This window comes from Protopterus annectens, chromosome 1.part1, assembly GCF_019279795.1.
Source record: "Protopterus annectens isolate FY-2018-M chromosome 1.part1, PAN1.0, whole genome shotgun sequence".
Classification (NCBI taxonomy): domain Eukaryota; kingdom Metazoa; phylum Chordata; order Ceratodontiformes; family Protopteridae; genus Protopterus; species Protopterus annectens.
In genome coordinates, this window is record NC_056726.1 from 1,603,029,093 (window position 1) to 1,603,048,770 (window position 19,678).

At 41.2% G+C, this 19,678-nt stretch overlaps 1 protein-coding gene across 4 annotated transcripts in view; it reads left to right on the plus strand.

The window, feature by feature from the left end:
- The window catches only part of INPP5B (inositol polyphosphate-5-phosphatase B), a 2,334,801-nt gene that overhangs the window by 795,486 nt on the left and 1,519,637 nt on the right, over positions 1-19,678 (plus strand). The window contains exon 1 of one of the 4 annotated variants that reach the window (XM_044083552.1): positions 5,983-6,072. The exons of 2 other annotated variants lie outside the window; for them this stretch is intronic. In XM_044083552.1, coding sequence (XP_043939487.1) covers positions 6,048-6,072 — 25 coding nt within the window. In that variant the 5' untranslated portion in view covers positions 5,983-6,047. Of the gene's footprint in view, positions 1-5,982; positions 6,073-19,678 lie in introns of those variants that run through there. One more of the 4 variants, XM_044083561.1, reaches the window with a different exon arrangement.

The window sequence follows — 19,678 nt, forward strand, 5'->3', positions numbered from 1 at the left end:
AAAAAAGTCCGGGCGACCGGACCTTTTTCCATTAGTATAACTCGATTTACAACGGGCACGCTGGCCAATCAGCGTGCACGTTTTGGGGGGGGTCATGGTATAAATAGCAATAACCCACGCCTGGGTGTGCGTAATGCTGGATTTACCCATGGTTGGCGTGGTTTGGTCCCGAGGGCGAAGCCCGAGGGACCAAACAAAGCCAACGGTGGGTAAATACAGCATTACCCACACCCAGAAGTGGGTTATTGCTATTATACCATGACATTATTTAAGAAAAGAAACTATTACTTTTCTTAAATAATGGCATAGTATAATGCCTGTTTGCTGCCCTTCCGCAAATGTCTGGCATCCGCGGCTGTTCTGATGTATTGCATGCCTGTGCAGTACATCAGAGCTGTGGGCAAAAGCAACGGAGAAAGCAAGATCTCCGTTGCTTTTTTTTTAGTGTTTCGCTATGTTAAATGGGTTTAACATAGCGAGACAGCTTTAAAATAAGCAACGGAGATGTCCGTTTATTTTAACTGTCTCGCTATGTTAAACTCATTTAACATAGCGAACACTAAAAAGCAACGGAGATCTTGCTTTCTCAGAGCTTTTTAAACCTGTTCGCTATGTTAAATGGGTTTAGCATAGCGAGACAGCTTTAAAATAAGCAACGGAGATTTCCGTTGCTTATTTTAAAGCTGTCTCGCTATGTTAAACCCATTTAACATAGCGAGACAGTGTTTTAAAAAGAGAGTTATACTAATGGAAAAAAGTCCGGGAGACAGGACCTTTTTCCATTAGTATAACTCGATTTACAACGGGCATGCTTGGCCAATCAGCGTGCACGTTTTGGAATAATAATGGGGGGGGTCATGGTATAATATAGTTTATTCCATGCATTCCTAAGATCCTTAAGCACTTTTATTGATATCCTCTCTCAGCATATCTTTAAAGTAACCCTACTGTAAGGATTATTTCTAAAAAGTAAGGAACTCTGCTAGTCTTGTCCTAGTTTTCAAGGATATTCTTATGTAATTTCTCGAGTCTTACCAACCCATCTCCTTCCTTTTGTGTCTGTCTAGATTCTGTTTTAAAATAGGTGTCATGCGCTGTCAATAAGTTGTCCGGAAATCTGGAATTCATTCTCCCCCTTCCATACCTCTCAACTGTACAGATTTTCACAAAATGCCCAGATTTTCACTCATATTTTTGTCTGTTTCTCATAAAATTGTGGTTTTCTGGCAAATCATTGAGGGCTGAAGTCTGAAAATAATGACACACATTTGAGTTTCAGACTTAATTTCCATCAGAAAATTCATACCAATGCAAAACCTATTACTTAATCAACTTTCTAAGTTTATAAGAGCAGTATTTAAGAGCTGTCCCTATTTTGGTGGCTTTGTCTTCCAATTATTTATGGCTTTGTCTAGATTTCTTGCTGTAAGAGGTTGAGAGGTATGCCACTTTCCCAGATGGGAACCAATATCATGCAAGACCATTTCTTCTCATCTTAATTTAGTCTTGTTTATTGTGTCATATGCCATTGTGCTGAACTGGACTGTGCTAGCATTTGTATAAGGTTTATTATTCTTACCCTTTGTATTTTCTTTTGTAAGGGTAAATGGCTTAGAGAGGACTTTGGTGTAGCCTATCTATCTGCAAAATAAAATCAAGAAAAACAAAAATGACATAAAATAAGTGAATACGCAAAGATAACTACAGTCATGTGAGAGGTATCAGAACCAACTTGGAACGGATACTAATTCTGTCTGCTTCACAGTGTTCTTTCACATACTGTATTTGCTAGAATTAAGTCTTAAATCCCCATATGCTACTATATAAACCAAGCTGAGTTCAATGTTACAGACACCTACTGAGGAAGAGATAGGATATCACTGAGAACAACACCTAAGATTTTTCATCCACTCACTCTCATAAAGTGGGGGTCCCATCCAGGCAGATGTCAAATGGCGAGTACAGAATGCACGGTAGTTAAGTTAAGCCAACAGGGTAAAGTTACTTGACTAAGGCGCTGTGTGGATTTCCTTGCCACGTTACTGGGTTTCATCCATTGGGAAAGCTTGTCCTGGTAAGTGCAAGGTTTACAAGACTTAAGATTGAACCCATTTTTCTCTTACTAGACAGGTGAAGATTATTGAGTGACATTGGGTGCCTTGGTATTGTGTGTAGGCCTGACACTAGATTAGAAAGCCTCATACATATTGTTTTGTTCTCTGCAGGTCTTCACCTGATCGCTGTTCTTCCAGCACGTTTTTGTCACATTAGTTCCAAAGGAACAGGAGCCAGGCATTCATAGGCCAGATGAGAGCTCTGTGGCCCATTCATTTTTCCCTAGGAATCCCAATCGGCCTATCATTCCCCAGATAGAGAGTGTATGATGGTAGGATGGCCAACTTGCTTGTCCTGTGCAGAAGCCTACCTGTCCTGCTTAGAGCACCTTCACCCCCTCAGCATCTCTTTTGAGCTCCACTAGTGCTGTCTGCTAAGCGGAGGCATGCCTTTGCACTCTGAATTCCCCTTGGCTTCAAGTGAGCAAACACCCAGTGCTGCCATTAGGTGTCATCTGAGTGACAAGCCAGAACTACCTCCCACCACTAGCAGTTGATTTGTCAGCAGTTGCACATTCCTGTCCTTTCCAGCCAGGTCCTGCAGGTACTTGAGCAGCTAATCACACTCCCGCTGGCTGTGGTATAGTCAGGGATTTTTCTTTCTGTGCCATGGAGCTGATTCAGTCTGATATAAATTTTAGATGGATGCATTTTGTCCCAATTGTCACTGCATTACCTTTTGCAGTATCTTACCCAGATAATTAGATGTTAGGAATGGGTGTATAGTTGCTGGATTTAGGCCTTCAGAGATGGTTTATTTAAAGCAGAGACAATATCCACCTCTTTAAGGGGACTAGGGAAGACACCAATACAAAGGGAGCCATGAACAGTCTCAACAATGACTTTGAAAGTGATGTTGTCCCTGCTTTTTATGGTGCACTGAACTAGGATCTAGATAATAGAAAGTCTGCCTAACAAGAAAGTTTACCTTCTTTATGTAAAATATTTCTAGAATTGAAAAACTAATTTGTAATCCAAGTGGCATTATAGTTTCTCTTGATCAAGTATATGCCATGACCTTGATTGATGGAGACAATAACATATGTCTAAATGAGGTAACTTTTCCTGAAAATAATTGAGTGCATGTGGCTGAAAAGGGTCCTTGAACCACTTTGCTGAATTAATAAACAATCAGATAGACAGGTGGATAGATAGTTAGATAACTGATAATCATCTACAGTAGCTAGCCCGGTCAACATTGCATATCCAGTACTATAAACAGATGAGGTGGTCAGTCCTTTATGATAGTAATATGTTCAGCTGTAAAACAGTCTGTCTTCTCATTTATTGTTGCCCAGAACTGCAGAAAAAACTATGATATTAAGCATTCGCTAGTCTTTGGGAAGAGAAGCAATGGTAGATCCGCCACAGGATGAACCCTTGATAAAAGCTTATGATATGGCAGTCTGGAGAGCAGTATAGTCTCATGTCACCCATGCCAATTTTGGAGTTTTGCTTGCTTACAAGCAATGCATATGTTGAAGTTACTGCAAGACATGATGTACAAAGACTGACAAGGTAATTACGATGAAATAGCTACATACCATGCCAGTGGACAGTTCTGATATCCCACCACTCCAGAAAATATGGTGTTTGGGATGTTATGGAGGGTGGTGGAGATCTGATGATTACGACTGAGGCTGAATAAGAATCATCTCAAGGATAATAATTAAGCAGTAAAGCAGTTTACATCTACAGGTCGTAATTTCAGAAGTTAGGAAGGTAGTATTAGACAAGTCAAACAAGCATATATACTCTAGCTTTGCACACAAGGAAATATAGCAGGTAGATTTACCTCCCTTCTTGATAAATGGCACACTCACTTCCTGTGACAACTAAGGCCTTCTTTTTCAGTTTATACTCAGCCAGTCAACTGTCACAGGAAGAGAAAAGGAGGGGAATCTGAGCTTTTGAAAGCTGGCCAGTACTGCATTACCCTGGCAGATAATCCTAAATGCCACTGAGACAGTGAGGAATTCAAACATCTACTGTTACAGGTAAGTAGGATTTACACAGTTGAACTATCCCTTTCTCCCTTTGAAATTAACCTACAGAACAAGCTTCCCTCTGTTTCTTTTCAATGCTAGACCCAAAAGTATGGAAATGACTACCACCCTACTTTAAATCCAGTGGAACATGCCTAAAATTGTGTTCAGAACTAAAAAAAACTAAAAAAAAAAGGTCTTAAGAAGTGCAGATTAAATGTTTCATGAACCCTGGAATCAAATGGCACAAATCATACATCTGACACATATTCACCGTTCTTTGTGTTTTTACACATAAGTACATCCCCAGTTCCATTTCACTTTTAAGTAACTGTCCCTTGTGATCGGATCAGCATTCTACTCTGGTTAAGAAATACTTACATACATACAAATATACATAAACAAATCAATAAAAAGCACAGCTAGCAGCTGATAAGCTCAGTATGTTTTCATTTGCGTATTCATTTTCTCCCTGTATTGCTGCACTGTGCTGCTTAGCTGTCCAAGACTTGAACATAAGTCCACTGTGTCCTTATTACCCAAACTCTGTCTACCTCATTACCACCATTACCATTACACACATATTTCTAGCTGACTACACCATGATCTAGTTTTCATTCTTAAATGTGGAACGCAGCACAAGGCCCTGGGCAGCATAGGGCCACAGAAATTAGTGCTGCAACTTATGCCCTATAGTGTTTTGATCTCCAGTTTGTTTTTCCGCTGAGGTTCCTTCTCAGCATGCATGTTCTCTCTCTGTTCATGTAGGTTTTCATGCAGTTGTCTGACTTCTATGTACATCCAAGGCTTGCTGAAAATGAAATGGTCTTGTCTTTTGTCTTTTCTCGGTTAGGGGTCGCCACAGCGGAACTCCAGTATGCTAATGAATGAAATGGTAATCCTACAAATTGTCCATTGGTGTGTGTATGTGTGTGTGTGTGTGTGTGTGTGTGTGTGTGTGTGTGTGTGTGTGTGTGTGTGTGTGTGTTTGAAGTAATAGACTGGCATCCTCTGCAGGATTAATTTCTTCACCTTGTGCCCATTATTCATTGAGATCGACTGTCACATGCCCCTAAAATAAAGTTGGAAACCAGACAGTTAATGGATGAGTGAATAAATGAACAAATATCAAAAGCCCTAAAAAAGTATATGTGTTAACCACATATACTTCAGCACCTAAACTGAATTTCATGCTCACGCACAAAACAAGGCACACTAGGTGTATTTATATTTCTCATAATCTCCTTGTTGAGAATCAGTACAGCACTGACTCAGGCCATTCAGGGCAATGGGTCCAAGGAGGTATTTTAAAACTATTGCCTTTGTTGCTGAGTAGAGGCTACAAAGGCTTATTGGCCTGAAGCTGCCAGCAGGACTGGCCAGGTCACAGGATTATCTAATTCTAAAAGCCTTGTACACTACATTTTTCAAAATGACAAACCTTCTCTAAAAATAGAAAATTACACTGAATTTAAAAACTATTTCATTCTTCATTCTTTTGAACAGATAGTAGGAAGAGTTGGGGAAGGGATATTTCATTGTGAATCACTGAAGGTGACAAAATTCTGAGTAACCAAAAAAGAATCAGTAAAACACGTCTCCTTGATTCTTTCGAAACTTGCTCAGTCTCTAGGAAATAGTTTTCAAAAATAAATCCTATCATTGTCAGTAAGGAATGCCATATGCTCATTTACTTTTGATCAGATCCTTGCTTTTCGCTTTTTTTAAATTGATATTGTATAATTGAATACAAAAACGGAGGTGACTGACATGTAGTTAAGCAGCTGTAAGGTTGGAAGGATCATCATTTGGTAATTGATTAATAGAGTCTAGTATTTTTACTGAGCTCTGTAGCTTTCTGAATGCTGGTGATGTCATGAATATTCACCGTAACAGGAACAACTAGTTTAAACAGTCCTTCAGAAAGAATGTTACAGTGGGGTGGGCAATGTCTGCATCAAAACGACAGTCAGGTAAATGTTTATTTATTTGCATTGTTTATTCTGAAAGAGTGGTTATGTGTTGAATTCCATGTGTGAGTGTTTACAGTAACTCAGCAGGAGGTTCTGAAAACTGTGGAGAAATCACAGTCAGCTTTTCAAACCTCTTCCATGCATTAATATATTGTGAGTGCTTAAGTACTGTGCTTCTGAATAACTTTTGTCTGAGTTTGTAGAATGGTTATCAGGTGTCTTAATTATGTTTTGCTTATGAAGTACCTATGTGCTATGGTGTAGTTAAATTAAAGCTGAATATTCATCCACACAGTGTGGATGACTCCTCTGTTAAAAGCTGCTGCAAGAAATGTGCAGAGCTAAAGTGTACAGTTACTGTGTCCTGAATGCAGCTAAACAAGATTTATTTGCAGTTTTTAAAGGCGGTCTAATCATTTTCCTAATAAAATATTTTGATTGTTTTGATACTTTGAAGGCATGCTGTAACAACACTAACAATGAAGGTATCACTCCAAGCTTTGCATTGTCATCTTTAGTAATAATTTAATAACTCAGAAACTAGAATTTTTTTTATTTAGAAAATTTTTGGCATTTTTACTGTATCTTGGAAACTCACTTGAGTACCAGCAGAAATGCTGCAAAGTAATTCTGTAGTCGGTGCTTGGGTGGATTTAAACTTGTAAGTAGTGGTGTTTAAGTGTGTGTCTGTGTGTTTGTACACAAACAGTTTACGTAATAGGTATCTGAAGGTGTTCATTCTTTGTTATATAGTTATTAAAATATTAGCTCCTGCTTGTGTAATCCTGTGGAGGTGACTGTCCTTTTCTGACTCGGCCATAGCAGACATTTACAGCAGATGTTTTCTTCTGTTGTGTTAAAAATGGTTGCAAAGTCTGATATGTTTTCCAGCTGATGTAGCTGGTTTTATTCACAGAATGTAAACTGATTCTAATCTCACTCATTCACTTGACTTGCTAAAAAGCCGTGACCTGCACTTTCATTTGTACGCTTTTGCAGTCTTTACGAAGAGATAATCTCTCTGTATACATTGGCTACCTCTCCAGACTACTTTAGAGCATACTTGTAGCTGACCCATCTCAATTGCCAAGCCTTACTTTCTCTTTATTTTTTCCTAACAGCAAAAGCTTGCTCTCTTGTTGCATCTCAAGATGTTGGCAGATAGCCATGTTTTTTCTTCTCTAGGTATGGTTCTGCATATAGCTAATGAACTATGCAGAGAAAAATGTCTTCTGAATATAGTTTGTTCATATGGTTAGAAGTAGCCACCACTTTTTTTTAACCCCCTAACAGGTAAGGATTTATTTAGTATGTGTTCTACAGACATCCTGCATATGGAGTTTGAATGTCATGTTCAAGACGTCTCAGTAGCTGTCTGCATGTGTACTGTAGATCTGGAGAAGGCATGTGACTGTGTATTCTAGAATGTCTTGTGGGAAGTGCTACAAGAGTATGGTGCTCTGGAGCCATTGCTATGTGCCATTCGGTCCATGTATGTGAGCAGTAGTAGTTGTGTCAGCATTTAAGCCGAATACATTCAAGGAGGGTAGACTTCACCAAGGGTGCTTCCTATATGGTGTTTGCTCACGGAATAGAAAAAATAACTCTTAAGAAGCTTCTGTGTAATGGGAACAAAATATAGAACCTGTCATGTCACACTATCCATTTTTGATACTCACTGTAAAACCAGCAGTCTTCTTTATTCCCACTAACCTCATACCTAATATTTAGTTTCCTTATTCATTCCTGTCCCTTTCCCTTGCTATTCATTGACTTGCTTTCCTCAAAGCTGACATGTCATATCCGTCTTATACATCATAATTTTGATGCTGATGTTGCTGACAGATATGAAAAACATCAGAATTAAGTGTTTACCTAACATGCCAGCTAAAGGTTTTATTCATACTTAGCAAATCCTTTGCAGAAGTAGCAGAGAAGCATTTTAACTAGCGCACTAAATATTTATATAAAAATTATATGTTGTATAGGTTATGGGTTACTTCCTTTTATTAGTTTTTGTAACTGTCTTTAGTTATAGTTATACCTGGACCAGGCAAGAGCCCATTTATAGAAGAGATATACGGGAAAAACCTCTTAAAATGTAGGTAAGTGTTGTACACACTTGCATTACAGCTTCATGTAAGGTAATGTAGTCTTATTGTGAACATGTGAGTGGCATATAACAGAGGATTTTTTTTTGCACTGCACAGTTCAGTGCATCAGTTTACAGTTTAAATCAGTGACTTCATGAATGTTAATCCATGTTTTCATGGACATTTTAAATTATATTCTTGGTAACTTACCAAATTCCAGCATTGTTTATTATTACTACAATTTAACAATGAAAACGCTGTCTGATTTAGGAAGAGTTGTGCAAGTGATTTTATTTATAAAGAGAGATTATATTGGCTCTATTTAATTGGCACTGTTGAAGTTACACCCCAGCCCCATGTACAAAAATGTTGAAAAAGGGGGTGTGGATGGATAGATATAATGAAACCTCATTGGAATTCAAAATGGTGCATGCTGACGAGACAGAGCAATCTGCATGCCTGTTGTAAATCCTTACACACAGGAAGATGTCTGGCCAGATGTAGCTTTTACAAAGTAAAGCTACAACTAGCAGTGGACGTCTTTTCACCTTCTCTAAAGTAAGACCGTAAAAAAAAAAAAACAATGAAAGTGCACAGTTTGCAGCTACAGTCAAACCAAACTCATCATTTGAGAGTTTACCAGTTTAGTTACTGCTTATTGATTCGCAATGAGAAAATGTGTGTGGGGAAGGCAGCAGAATCTTCTATGTACTGTGCAAGTGCTGACATGTGCTCCTTCAGTTCATGTGCAATTACGTGGCTTAAAATTCCCCGACACAGGAAAAGTCACAGAGGAGCCTCCAGACCCATCTCTACACTGACATTTACTTAGAAAAGGTAAGAATCTTTTTTCATAAATTATTAGTATGATACATTGATATTATCCACTCCTGTGTGTGAGTAATTCTGGATTTACTCACAGCTGGTTTTGTCCGATCACTTAGTCTTCACTGTCATGATTGAGCAAACCAACTTTGGATAAATCAAGCATTACACACACCCAGTCATGGGTTATTGCTAAAATGTAAATACATCTTTATTTCTTGTTACCCATATGTTGCTATGTCTGCAACCTCAAACGCAGTACACAATTGTGTGCAGAGATCATTGTAAATGGAGCCACCTATACTGAACCAGAAAATATAGCAATACTAGCTGACAAATTCATCTCCAACTTTACCCCTCTCTCCCCCTCAAGGTGGAGGTTAGTATAATGGTTAAGGTGTTTACCTTACAGACACAAGGTGCAGGGTTTGATTCTCACAGGTGGTAATTGACTAGGCTTAAAATAGCCCACAAGGGTAGTTAGCCTTGTACTAACCTTTGAACCTTCCCTCAAGAAATACCATCAAATATAACTCCCTCTGCTATCACTAGATAACAGGCCTTTAATGCTCTCCCTCTAAGGTCAAGAATACTGCATCAATGGGGCCATACAGTATCCCAGGATGCCTTCTAAATAGCATGAAACATGACCTATCAGGCCCTCTGGAATCTGAATAGGCACCATGCCTCATGAATGGAGAAGAGCAACAGTCATCCTTCTGCACAAAGGTGGGTCATCTACAGACACTGGAAACTACAGGCCCATAAGTCTCACTTAGTCTCATATGCAAAGCCTTGGAAAGAATTATCATGGAAATGATCAGTAATTACATAGTACACCTCCAGACACTTGACCCAACCCAGTTTGGTTTCGTCAAGGGCAGGTCTTCCCTACTCAATTCAGTGTACTTCCTTGAGAAGGTCACCAAAGCAATGGATGAGGGAAAATGGTTCACATTGCCTACCTTCACCTGCATTTGACACAATACTCCACTTGGGCATTGACAACCTTAAGAGGTTGGTTACAAATTCTTATGTCACCCATTGGATTGCCAACTGGCTCACAGACAGGACCCAGGAAGTTAGAGTTGGGGAGTCCACCTCTACAAAGAGGCCAGACCAAAGTGGAGTCCCTCGGGTATTGGTCCTGCGAACGCTCCTTTTTGGCATTTACTTCTCTGAAGTCAAGGACACAGTCAGTGGCCTCTAGCTGACTAAATTTGCAGATGATTGCAAATTAGGAGCTGCCATTGAATCCGACACTGACACAAATGTTCTCTAGGAAGGACTGACACAGACAAACAACTGGTGTCAGAGCCATGGACTAAAACTAAATGCCAAGAAATGCACAATAGTATCCTTCAGGAAGTCATCCACCCCTGGTAACTATCATATTGACAACACACCCCTTAGAGTTGACCCAGTAGTCAGGGATTTAGGCTCACACATAGACAGTAGTCTAGCCTTTGACCATCACATGTCTACAGTAGTGAGGAAATCATTCTGTGTTGTCCAACTAGATCCAAGGAAGCCATTGTTCCACTGTATTTGTGATTAATTAGACCTGTCATTGAGTACAGTGCCCCCTTTAGTATATACATAACCAGGCATATTCAATAATTGGAACGTCCACAGAGGTTCCTCCCTAAAAGAATACAGGGTGTAAGTTATCTGCCCTATTCAGACTGCCTCAAGGCCCTGTTCTGCATTCTGTCTCCTACAGGCTGTTGAGGGGAGATCTGTGCCTGGTATACAGGGCATTGTCAGACCCCTCTCTGATGGACCTCCTGCATATCTTCTAAAGAAACAGCACCAGAATAACCCATTCTAAAGACTTAAATCTTGCCTGTGTTGTAAATAGGACCTGTTGGAGAGATAGGCATGTATCCCAGAGACTACTGCGTCTATGGAACAGACTCCCCATCCATGTGAAGCAGAGTTCCTCCCTAACCCAATTCAAGTATAACTTGGACAACTGGATGGTAACAGGAAATGTATCCCTGGTTTGGTGCCTTTGTCTGTAATGGACACAGGCAGCCTCTAAATGGTTCATTTCACAAGCCCCTGCTTACACTAATCAAGACCTTGTTAAGAAATTTGGTATGCATGGCTAGCCTTAAGAAGGCCCTTGTGGTCATTAGCCTAGTAAATACCTATGAACCTATGTGAATTGCTTCCAAGAAAGTATATTGAGGCAAGGATCACTACTGAGTAAAAGGGTCACGTCTTAAGAACTGAGGATTTTTATGCTAACAGGATAGAGGGCCTGGATGAAATCCATCTCGTGAATCTTAGGGGGACTGTATTTACAGTAAACCTCAGAGTAACAAAGTGAGAATACATGTATGTGTATATTATATTAATAGCTTGCACCCCAAATCATAAGAAATCCTAATGTATTGGTACAGAGATATAATCACTTTAAACAGGTTGGGGATTACATCTTGAGGACTGACCCAAATTGAAAACTTCTAAACCAGAATTTCTTATGTTACATTTCATGTAGCCCATGTATAAGATGTTCCCTATAACCAGAAGTACATTGTTTATGTGGTAAATTCTTGTTGAATTTTTCTATGAATGAGTTTTCTAAGTGCTTCATGTCGGAGAATCCTATGAAACGGGTACTTGTATCACTTCTAAATGAACAGTTAACATTCCACACAAGAGGAGAGAATTGCAAAAAAACAGAAGGTTTTTTATTGCTTACAGTCAGAAAAAAAATAATGAAACTAAGAAGGCAGGAGCTTAACAAGTGTTTTTAGCTAGTTACTAGTAGAAAGTGAAATGGACCAGTTGGATGAAGGGGAAATTTTTTTTCCAAATGAGAGACTAGGGATATTTTTCCCTTTTCTCTGCTAACCCTTAGGCCTCAGTATTCCTAATAATAAAGCACAGGTGGTCAGTCTTCTCCTGTTGTAAACAATACCTCTCAACCTCTTTGCCCAAGACATGTGGATAAAGCTTAAAATAATGGGGGGAGGCAACCCCCCCCCCAAAAAAAAAAAACAGGACAGATTTGCAATACTACTGTTACAAACTTAGAAAGTTGCTAGAATTACAGGATTTGTGTTGGCATGTATTTCCTGAAGGATAGGAAATAGTAAAAAAAAATTCACAAAAAACTTGGAATACTATATAGCAATAAACACTACCTCAAAAAAAAAAAAACACTTAAACCTCCATTGCCCATTCTCACCTGATCTCTACTCTGCGCTATGCATCTGCCATATTAACAAATCTAAGAAAAACTAAGTTAGCAAAACTGGAATCCTGTTACAACAAGGTTGCCAGATATGCTGCAAACTCGCCACTTAGATCCCACCACTGTATAGCACTCAGACAACTCAACTGGCTTGAACTCCTTCTAGTTAACCAATTAACTACAGCACATAAAATATTCTACCAAACTGAGAACACCTGCCCTACAATCATGACTACAACCATATTCCTCTGCCAGAAGAACTCTATGCTCCACCAGCAAACCCCTCATTAAAATCAATACAGCCAGTAACCCAGTCCCTTTTCTCAAATTATATTGGCAAAATCTGGAATAAACTACCACATGACATTATATCTACTCCACACTTAAAAAAAAATACTAAAAACTCACTTCTCAAGCAAGTGGCTGTGACACTGCTCTACCCCTGACTAAACCATCCCTCTCAGACAATACTAATGCCTCTCCTACTTTGATACTAACACTACGCTTACTCTGATAAAAGACAAGAACAGTTAACCAAGTTCTTAATTTGTGCTAGCTGTACTTTATTAAACTATATTTTTGTATAATTAACATGTGAGTTAGTTAAGATAGACTGTTTTATCACTGTTATCTACCACTTGTATTACTTTGTGTAGTGAACTGTATTCTTGTATTGTGGAGCTTGCCTCCCCTGTAAAAGGACATGTGTCCAGTCGGACTTTTCCAGTAAACAAAACTTAAATAAATCAAATAAATAAATAAATCTGAAACTCAAATGTATGTCATTATTTAGTGACTGCAATCCTCGGTGATTTGCCAGAAAACTGTGCATTTTATAAGGAACAGACCAAATATATGAGGGAGATATCTCGATAGCTGAGAGGTAAACTCTCTTAAAACAGAGGTGTGATTTATTTTTGGGATTGTGGGAGGCGGAGTCTGTCATGTCCTAGCAATCTACGTACATTTTATGTTATTTTTCAGCATTCGTTTCATAGGCCATGCTGTTTGTTACAGTGGCTTAAATAAAGTTGTCTTAAGTGCACATACTGTAGTAGACACAGGTGCAGGGAAAAAGGTAGCTGTGTGGTGTATAGAATATAAGCTGCTTTTATTGGTTCCACAGTCTGCAAGGAGATCAAGGTTTGGGTTGCGCAAATCTACATTCCCTCTGACATGTGATGAAGTGGCCACCAGGCTACTCTCTTAGCTCCACAGCTTGTTCCTCTGGCACCCAGGCTTGCTATTGAGTCTAGCTCTGAGGTCAGAGCAAGTAAGACTTCAGTGGGTCTGGCCAATTTCTCTTAAATACTTTCATCACTTAATGTAGCACATGGCTTGGCTTGAGCAGTAAAGTGAGTCCTTTTTCTTGATGGCGCTAAACTATGTAGCACAAGAGGACAGCAAGGATTAGGTGTTATCGAGCTTGAAAGGGTACACCTGTGTAAAAACATGGATACACAACTTTAGTGCAGGATAAGAGTAAATGATGTCTTGTGGTGGAGTGGTCCTGATGTATTGTGCTGCATAGAATTGTGTTGCTAGAGACATCAGATACAAATATTCAGGGAAAAGAAACTGAATCATTAATATTTTGTCATAGCACAGACTATAAAAAGAATGTGAATAATTTTATTTATTACGTTTTGTTAACTGGGTCTATCCATTTGAGTCGTACTGATTTGGATACCCAGAGAGAAACTTTTATTACTGCATTTAGGTTGACATGGCTGGAACACCACCATCTACTCCACATTATGCGTCACCATGGGTTGTGTTGACTTCATTTGATCAGGAAAATGAAACTTGAAATGCCAAATTATAAAAGCCCTAGGGTAGTCACCTGACTGACACAGGGACAGCATTGTCATCTCCATTGCTGGTTACATGGCTTTGACAACTATTTGTGAGTCAGAAAGACTGGATGGGGAGGGATGGTTAAGATTAAAAGGTATTTATCTTGTCTCAGAGAGAGGGACTGACAAGCTATCGTGTCCTGACTGAGACCAAATCAAAAACACAAGCCTACCAGGGATTATTCAGTATCATGTGAACAGTGACATGGTGTGATGGACATCACTGCACACTTGTCCCCAGGTTAGTTGGGAACTCAGTCTAGCTCCAGAGTAATGTCCCTGACTGCCCTTCAGATATCCCTCTAGCACACTCCAGATGAAGATTCAAATAGTGACTTCACTCAACACATGCAAGGACGAATGCATGAGTCAGTAGGCGACAGCCAGAGCTGGAAGGTAACAGTGAAAAAGAGCATAAGAAATCCAGCTTCCCCCACCAAAAAAACAGTCATGACATGACTTAATACATTGGCTAAAAATACCACCTTGTATTGTTCATAGGTTCATACTAGGCTATCTGCCCTGGGGCATTTATAAGCCTAGCCCGATTGTGTTTGGCTTACGCCATCCCTTGATTTGAGTATACTGTGCCCTTTTTAAAGTTTAGTTTACTGTGCCTCTGTCCAGTAGTGACACGGAAGTAATCCCTGGGACAAACCTACGATCCCCCATCCACTCATCAAGATTCTTCTTGAAGAGGGTCAGTGAGGTGCTCTGCCTAACATGAATTGGAATTCTATTCCAGAGCGAAGGGAGCCTCTGGGTTATGAATCTGTCCCTCCAGCATGTTCTATTTATTTCTGTGCTGAGGTTCAAGTCCCTCGAGCACGTGGCTCTAAGGGATTTATATTTACTGAGGTGGAGCATGTCCATTAATTCTGGGGTGGACATAGCTTTATATGTCGGGCATAGATCGCCTCGAAGTAGGCGGTATGCAACTGAGTAGAGCTGGAGTTTTTTTAACCGAGCAGCATATGGCATCTGTTTGAGACCCTTGATCCTCCTGGTGAGGTACTTTTGGGGTCTTTCTAATTGCTGCAGGTGTCAGGTAAGGTACATCCCAAAGGGGGCATTGTATTCTATGATGGGCCTGATGGATGAATAAAGGGGCACGATTACCTCTCTTGATCTAGATGTGAATCCTTTCATGATGAGGTGGGCTATGTAGAAGGTCTTTCTAACCACTTTGGCAATGTGGTTGTCAAAGGAGAGATTGCTATCAACTTGGGTCCCCAGATCCCTAATTACTTTCTCTGTACTTAATGGGTTACCACCTATGTGGTAATTTGTGGGCACATTGTTTTTGCCAAAGGGTATGACTGTACACTTTTTGGCATTTAGCTTTAGACCATGGCTCTGGCACCAGTTATCCGTCTCTGCGAGACCTTTTTGAAGGATGTTTGTGTCAGCTGGAGAGCTGATTATGGCACCCAGTTTGCAGTCATCTGCAAACTTGGTGAGCCATAGTCCTTCCACGTTGGCCTGTACCTCAGAAAATTAAATACCGAACAAGAGAGGTCCCAGGACAGAACTTTGTGGGATGCCACTTGTGACCGGTTTCGAGTCTGACATGGCTCCAGCAACTCTGACTCTTTGGGTTCTGTCTTTGAGCCAGTTTGCGACCCATCTTGTGACATAGGGGTTTATATTTAGGCTGGATAGTTTATCTATGATGCCCGAGTGGTGTGTCAGATGCCTTTGCGAGGTCCAGATAGGCTGTGTGGACTACCTTCCCTTCATCTATGGCCTTGGTGACTGTTTTGAAGAAGTCGGCCAGATTCAAAAGGCAGGATCTGCCCTTGACGAAGCCAAATTGGGTAGGATCTAGTGTCTGTAGGTCCCCAATGTCTATGAGTTCCATGATGATCCTCTCCATAGCCTTGCAGACTAGGCTAGTCAGGCTTATGGGGCGATAGTTTCCAGGGTCCGCAAAGGTGCCACCTTTGTGGAGTGGGACCACTGTTACTGTACACCATTCATTGGGCACATATCTGTAGGGAGGCTGAGATTGTACAGCAGTTTTACTTGAGGGATTAGTTCTTCTTGGATTTCATGTAGGACGCAACCCGGGACGCCATCTGGTCCCATGGAAGCAGTGTTTTTTGCTTTGGAGAGGGCGGCCTTCACCTGAGCATCAGAAATGTTTGGGAGGCTGCACTCTGCCGGGATAGATACTTGCTCTTTTGGGGGGAGGGGGTGGAGAAGTTTGCACTGAACCTGTCTGCCAGGATATTGGCGATGTCTGTGGGTTCAGTGTATTTTTTGTCACTTAGAATCAACTCAGAACAAGTCTGGGAGTTGCATTCCAGGTTCCTAACATAACTGAAAAAAGCCTTATGATTGTCTTTAGTGTCCTGTGCAATTTTTCTCTCGAAGCTGGCCTTGGAGGATTTTATGAGGGATCGTAATTTTTTGCTAGTACTGATCAGAGATGCCTTCCCTTTTAGGGATTTTGCTCTATCATGTAGTAGCTTCCTCCTTCTGTTGTACAGTTTATTTATGGCTGGGGTCCACCAGACTGGACGCCTGCCTTTGGATGATTGGGTCTTGATTTTGTTTGGGATAGTATGATCCATGCATTCCTGGAGATGTCCATAGAATGCGTTTATATAGGATTCTGCAGTTTGGGCCGTAGTTTCCACTGGCCCTGGGGCCTTGAAGGATTCCACTTCGGTTTTGAGAAGTTTTTCAGTGTGGTTTTCTGGGCTGGGGGTGGGGTCGGAATGTAGATATCCAGTGAAATTAATTTATGGTCTGATCTTACCAATGAGGGATATACTTCTGGTATGGAGCGTAGAGTCCCCATGTTGGTAATGATCAGGTCTAGTATGTTTTCCCCCTCTTGTGGGAGTGGTGACTAGTTGTTCCAAAGCATTTGAGATTATAAATTCCAGGAACCTTTGGGCTGAGGTGCTGGGGCTTGAGTAATGCTCCCAGTCTGTTTGGGTAGTTGAAGTCACCCAATATAATGGTGTTCGGAGAGATCTTCATGTTCTCCAATGTTTTCAGGAAAGCTGAGTGGGATTCCTGACTTTGAGAGGGTGGTCTGTAGGATGCTATAAACTGAAAAGCAGTCTTACCCACTGTCAGTTGCACATGGATGGTCTCCGATACTTCGTGCAATGCCACTAACCTGGAGGTGTGGATATTGAGTATTGGTTCATTGGTTCATACTAGGCTATCTGCCCTAGGGCATTTATAAGCCTAGCCAGAGTTGTGTGGCTTTCACCACCCCTTAGGTTGAAGAATACTATACCCATTAGTTTGCCGTGCCTCTGTCCAGCAGTGATACAGAGATGATCCCCGGGGTAAACCTACGATCTCCCATCCACTGGTCAAGATTCCTCTTGAAAAGAGCCAGCGAGGTGCTCTGTCTCACATGGACCGGGATTCTATTCCACAGCATAGGGAGTCTCTGGGTGATGAATCTGTCCCTCCAGCACGTCCTATTTATATCCGTGTTGAGGTTTAAGTCTCTTGCTCTTGTGGCTCTGGTGGATTTGGATTTTTTGAGGTGGAGCGTGTCCATTAATTCCGGGTTGGACATGGCCTTGTATGTCAGGCACAGGTCACCTCTGAGCAGACGGTATGTGACTGAATAGAGCTGGAGTTTCTTCAGTCGGGCAGCATATGGCATATTTTGAGCCCTTTATCCTTTTGGTGAGGAACTTTTGGGGTCTTTCCAATTGCTGCAGGTGTCGGGTAAGATACATTCAATGGGGCATTGTACTCAATCATTGGTCTGATAAGTGAAGAGTACAGGGGAACAATGACCTCCCTTGATCTGGATGTGAATCCCTTCATAATCAGGTGGGCAATGTAGAAGGTCCTCCTAACCACTTTGGCAATGTGAGTGTCAAAAGAAAGGTTACTGTCAAGCTTGGGTCCCCAGGTCCCTGATAACCTCTTCTGTGCTTAATGGATTGCCACCTATGTGGTAACTTGGGGTTACCTTGTTTTTACCAAAGGGTATGACTATACATTTTTTGGCGTTTAGCTTAAGGCCATGGCTCTGGCACCAGTTATCTGTTTCTATGAGACCTCTCTGAAGGATATCTTTGTCTGATGGATTTTCAACTATGGCGCCCAGTTTGCAGTCATCTGCAAACTTTGTCAGCCACAATCCTCCTATGTTTGCCTGCACTTCTGAAAAGTAGATGCCGAACAAGAGGGGGCCCAGGACTGAGTCCTGTGGGACACCGCCAGTGACCGCTTGGAGTCTGACATGGCACCAGCAACTCTAACCCTGTGGGTTCTGTCCTTGAGCCAGTTTGCAACCCATCTTGTGACATATGGGTTTACATTTAAGCTGGTGAGCTTTTCTATGATACCCGAGTAGGGTATTGTGTCGAAAGCTTTTACAAGGTCAAGGTAGGCTGTGTGAACTGCCTTACCCTCATCAATGGCCTTAGTGACTGTTTCAAAAGTCCACCAAGTTCAAGAGGCATGATCTGCCCTTGACAAAGCCGAATTGGGTAGGATCCAATGTCTGTAGGTCCCCTATGTCTTTATTTATGAGTTCCATTATGATCCTCTCCATAGCTTTGCAGACCAGGCTTGTTAAGCTTATGGGGTGGTAATTACCAGGGTCCGTAGAAGCACCGCCTTTGTGGAGTGGGACCACAGTTGCCGTACGCCACTCTTTGGGTACGTATCCTGTGGTAAGGCTAAGATTAAACAGCAGCCTTATGTGTGGGTTTAGTTCCTCATTGAGTTCGTGTAGCCCACAGCTGGGGACACCATCCGGTCCCATTGATGATGTGTTTTTAGCTTTAGAGAGAGAAGCTCTCACCTGGGCATTTGAGATGATTGGGAGGCTACACTCTGCTGGGATAGATATTTCTCCTTTTGGGGGGGAGGGAGGGGAGAAATTTTCACTGAACCTGTCTGCCAGTATGTTTGCAATGTCTGTGGTTTCAATGATTTTTGTATCATTTTGGACTAATTCTGAGCATATCTGGGAGTTTCCACCCAGATTTCTAACATAGCTAAAGAAGGCCTTATGATTGTCTTTTGAGTCCTTGGCAATTTTTCTCTCAAAGTTGGCCTTGGATGATTTTATGAGTGATCGTAGTTTTTTACTAGTATTGATCAGAGATGTCTTTCCTTTTAGGGATTTTGCTTTATCTTGTAGTAGCTTTCTCCTCTTGTTGTAAAGTTTGTTTATGGCTGGGGTCCACCAGATCGGGCGCTTGCCTTTGGTGGAAAGGGTCTTGATTTTATTTGGGATTGCTTGATCCATGCAATCCTGGAGGTGCTCAGAGAAAGCATTTGTAAGGGATTCAGCAGCGTGGGTTGTGGTTTCCAATGGCTCAGGGCCTTGAAGGATACCACACCAGTCTTAAGAAGTGTGAAGTTGGCTTTTGAGAAGTTCTTCACTGTGGTCTTTTTTGTTGGGGGTGGGATGTGGATCTCCAGTGAGATTAGTTTATGGTCTGATCTCACCAATGAGGGATATACTTCCGGTGTGGAGCATTTTGTCCCCATGTTTGTGATGATCAGGTCTAGTATATTTTCACCTCTTGTGGGAATGGTGACAAGTTGTTCCATAGCATTTGAGTTTATGTACTCCAGGAACCTTTGGGCTAGGGTATTGGGGCTTGAGTAATGTTCCCAGTCTATGTTTG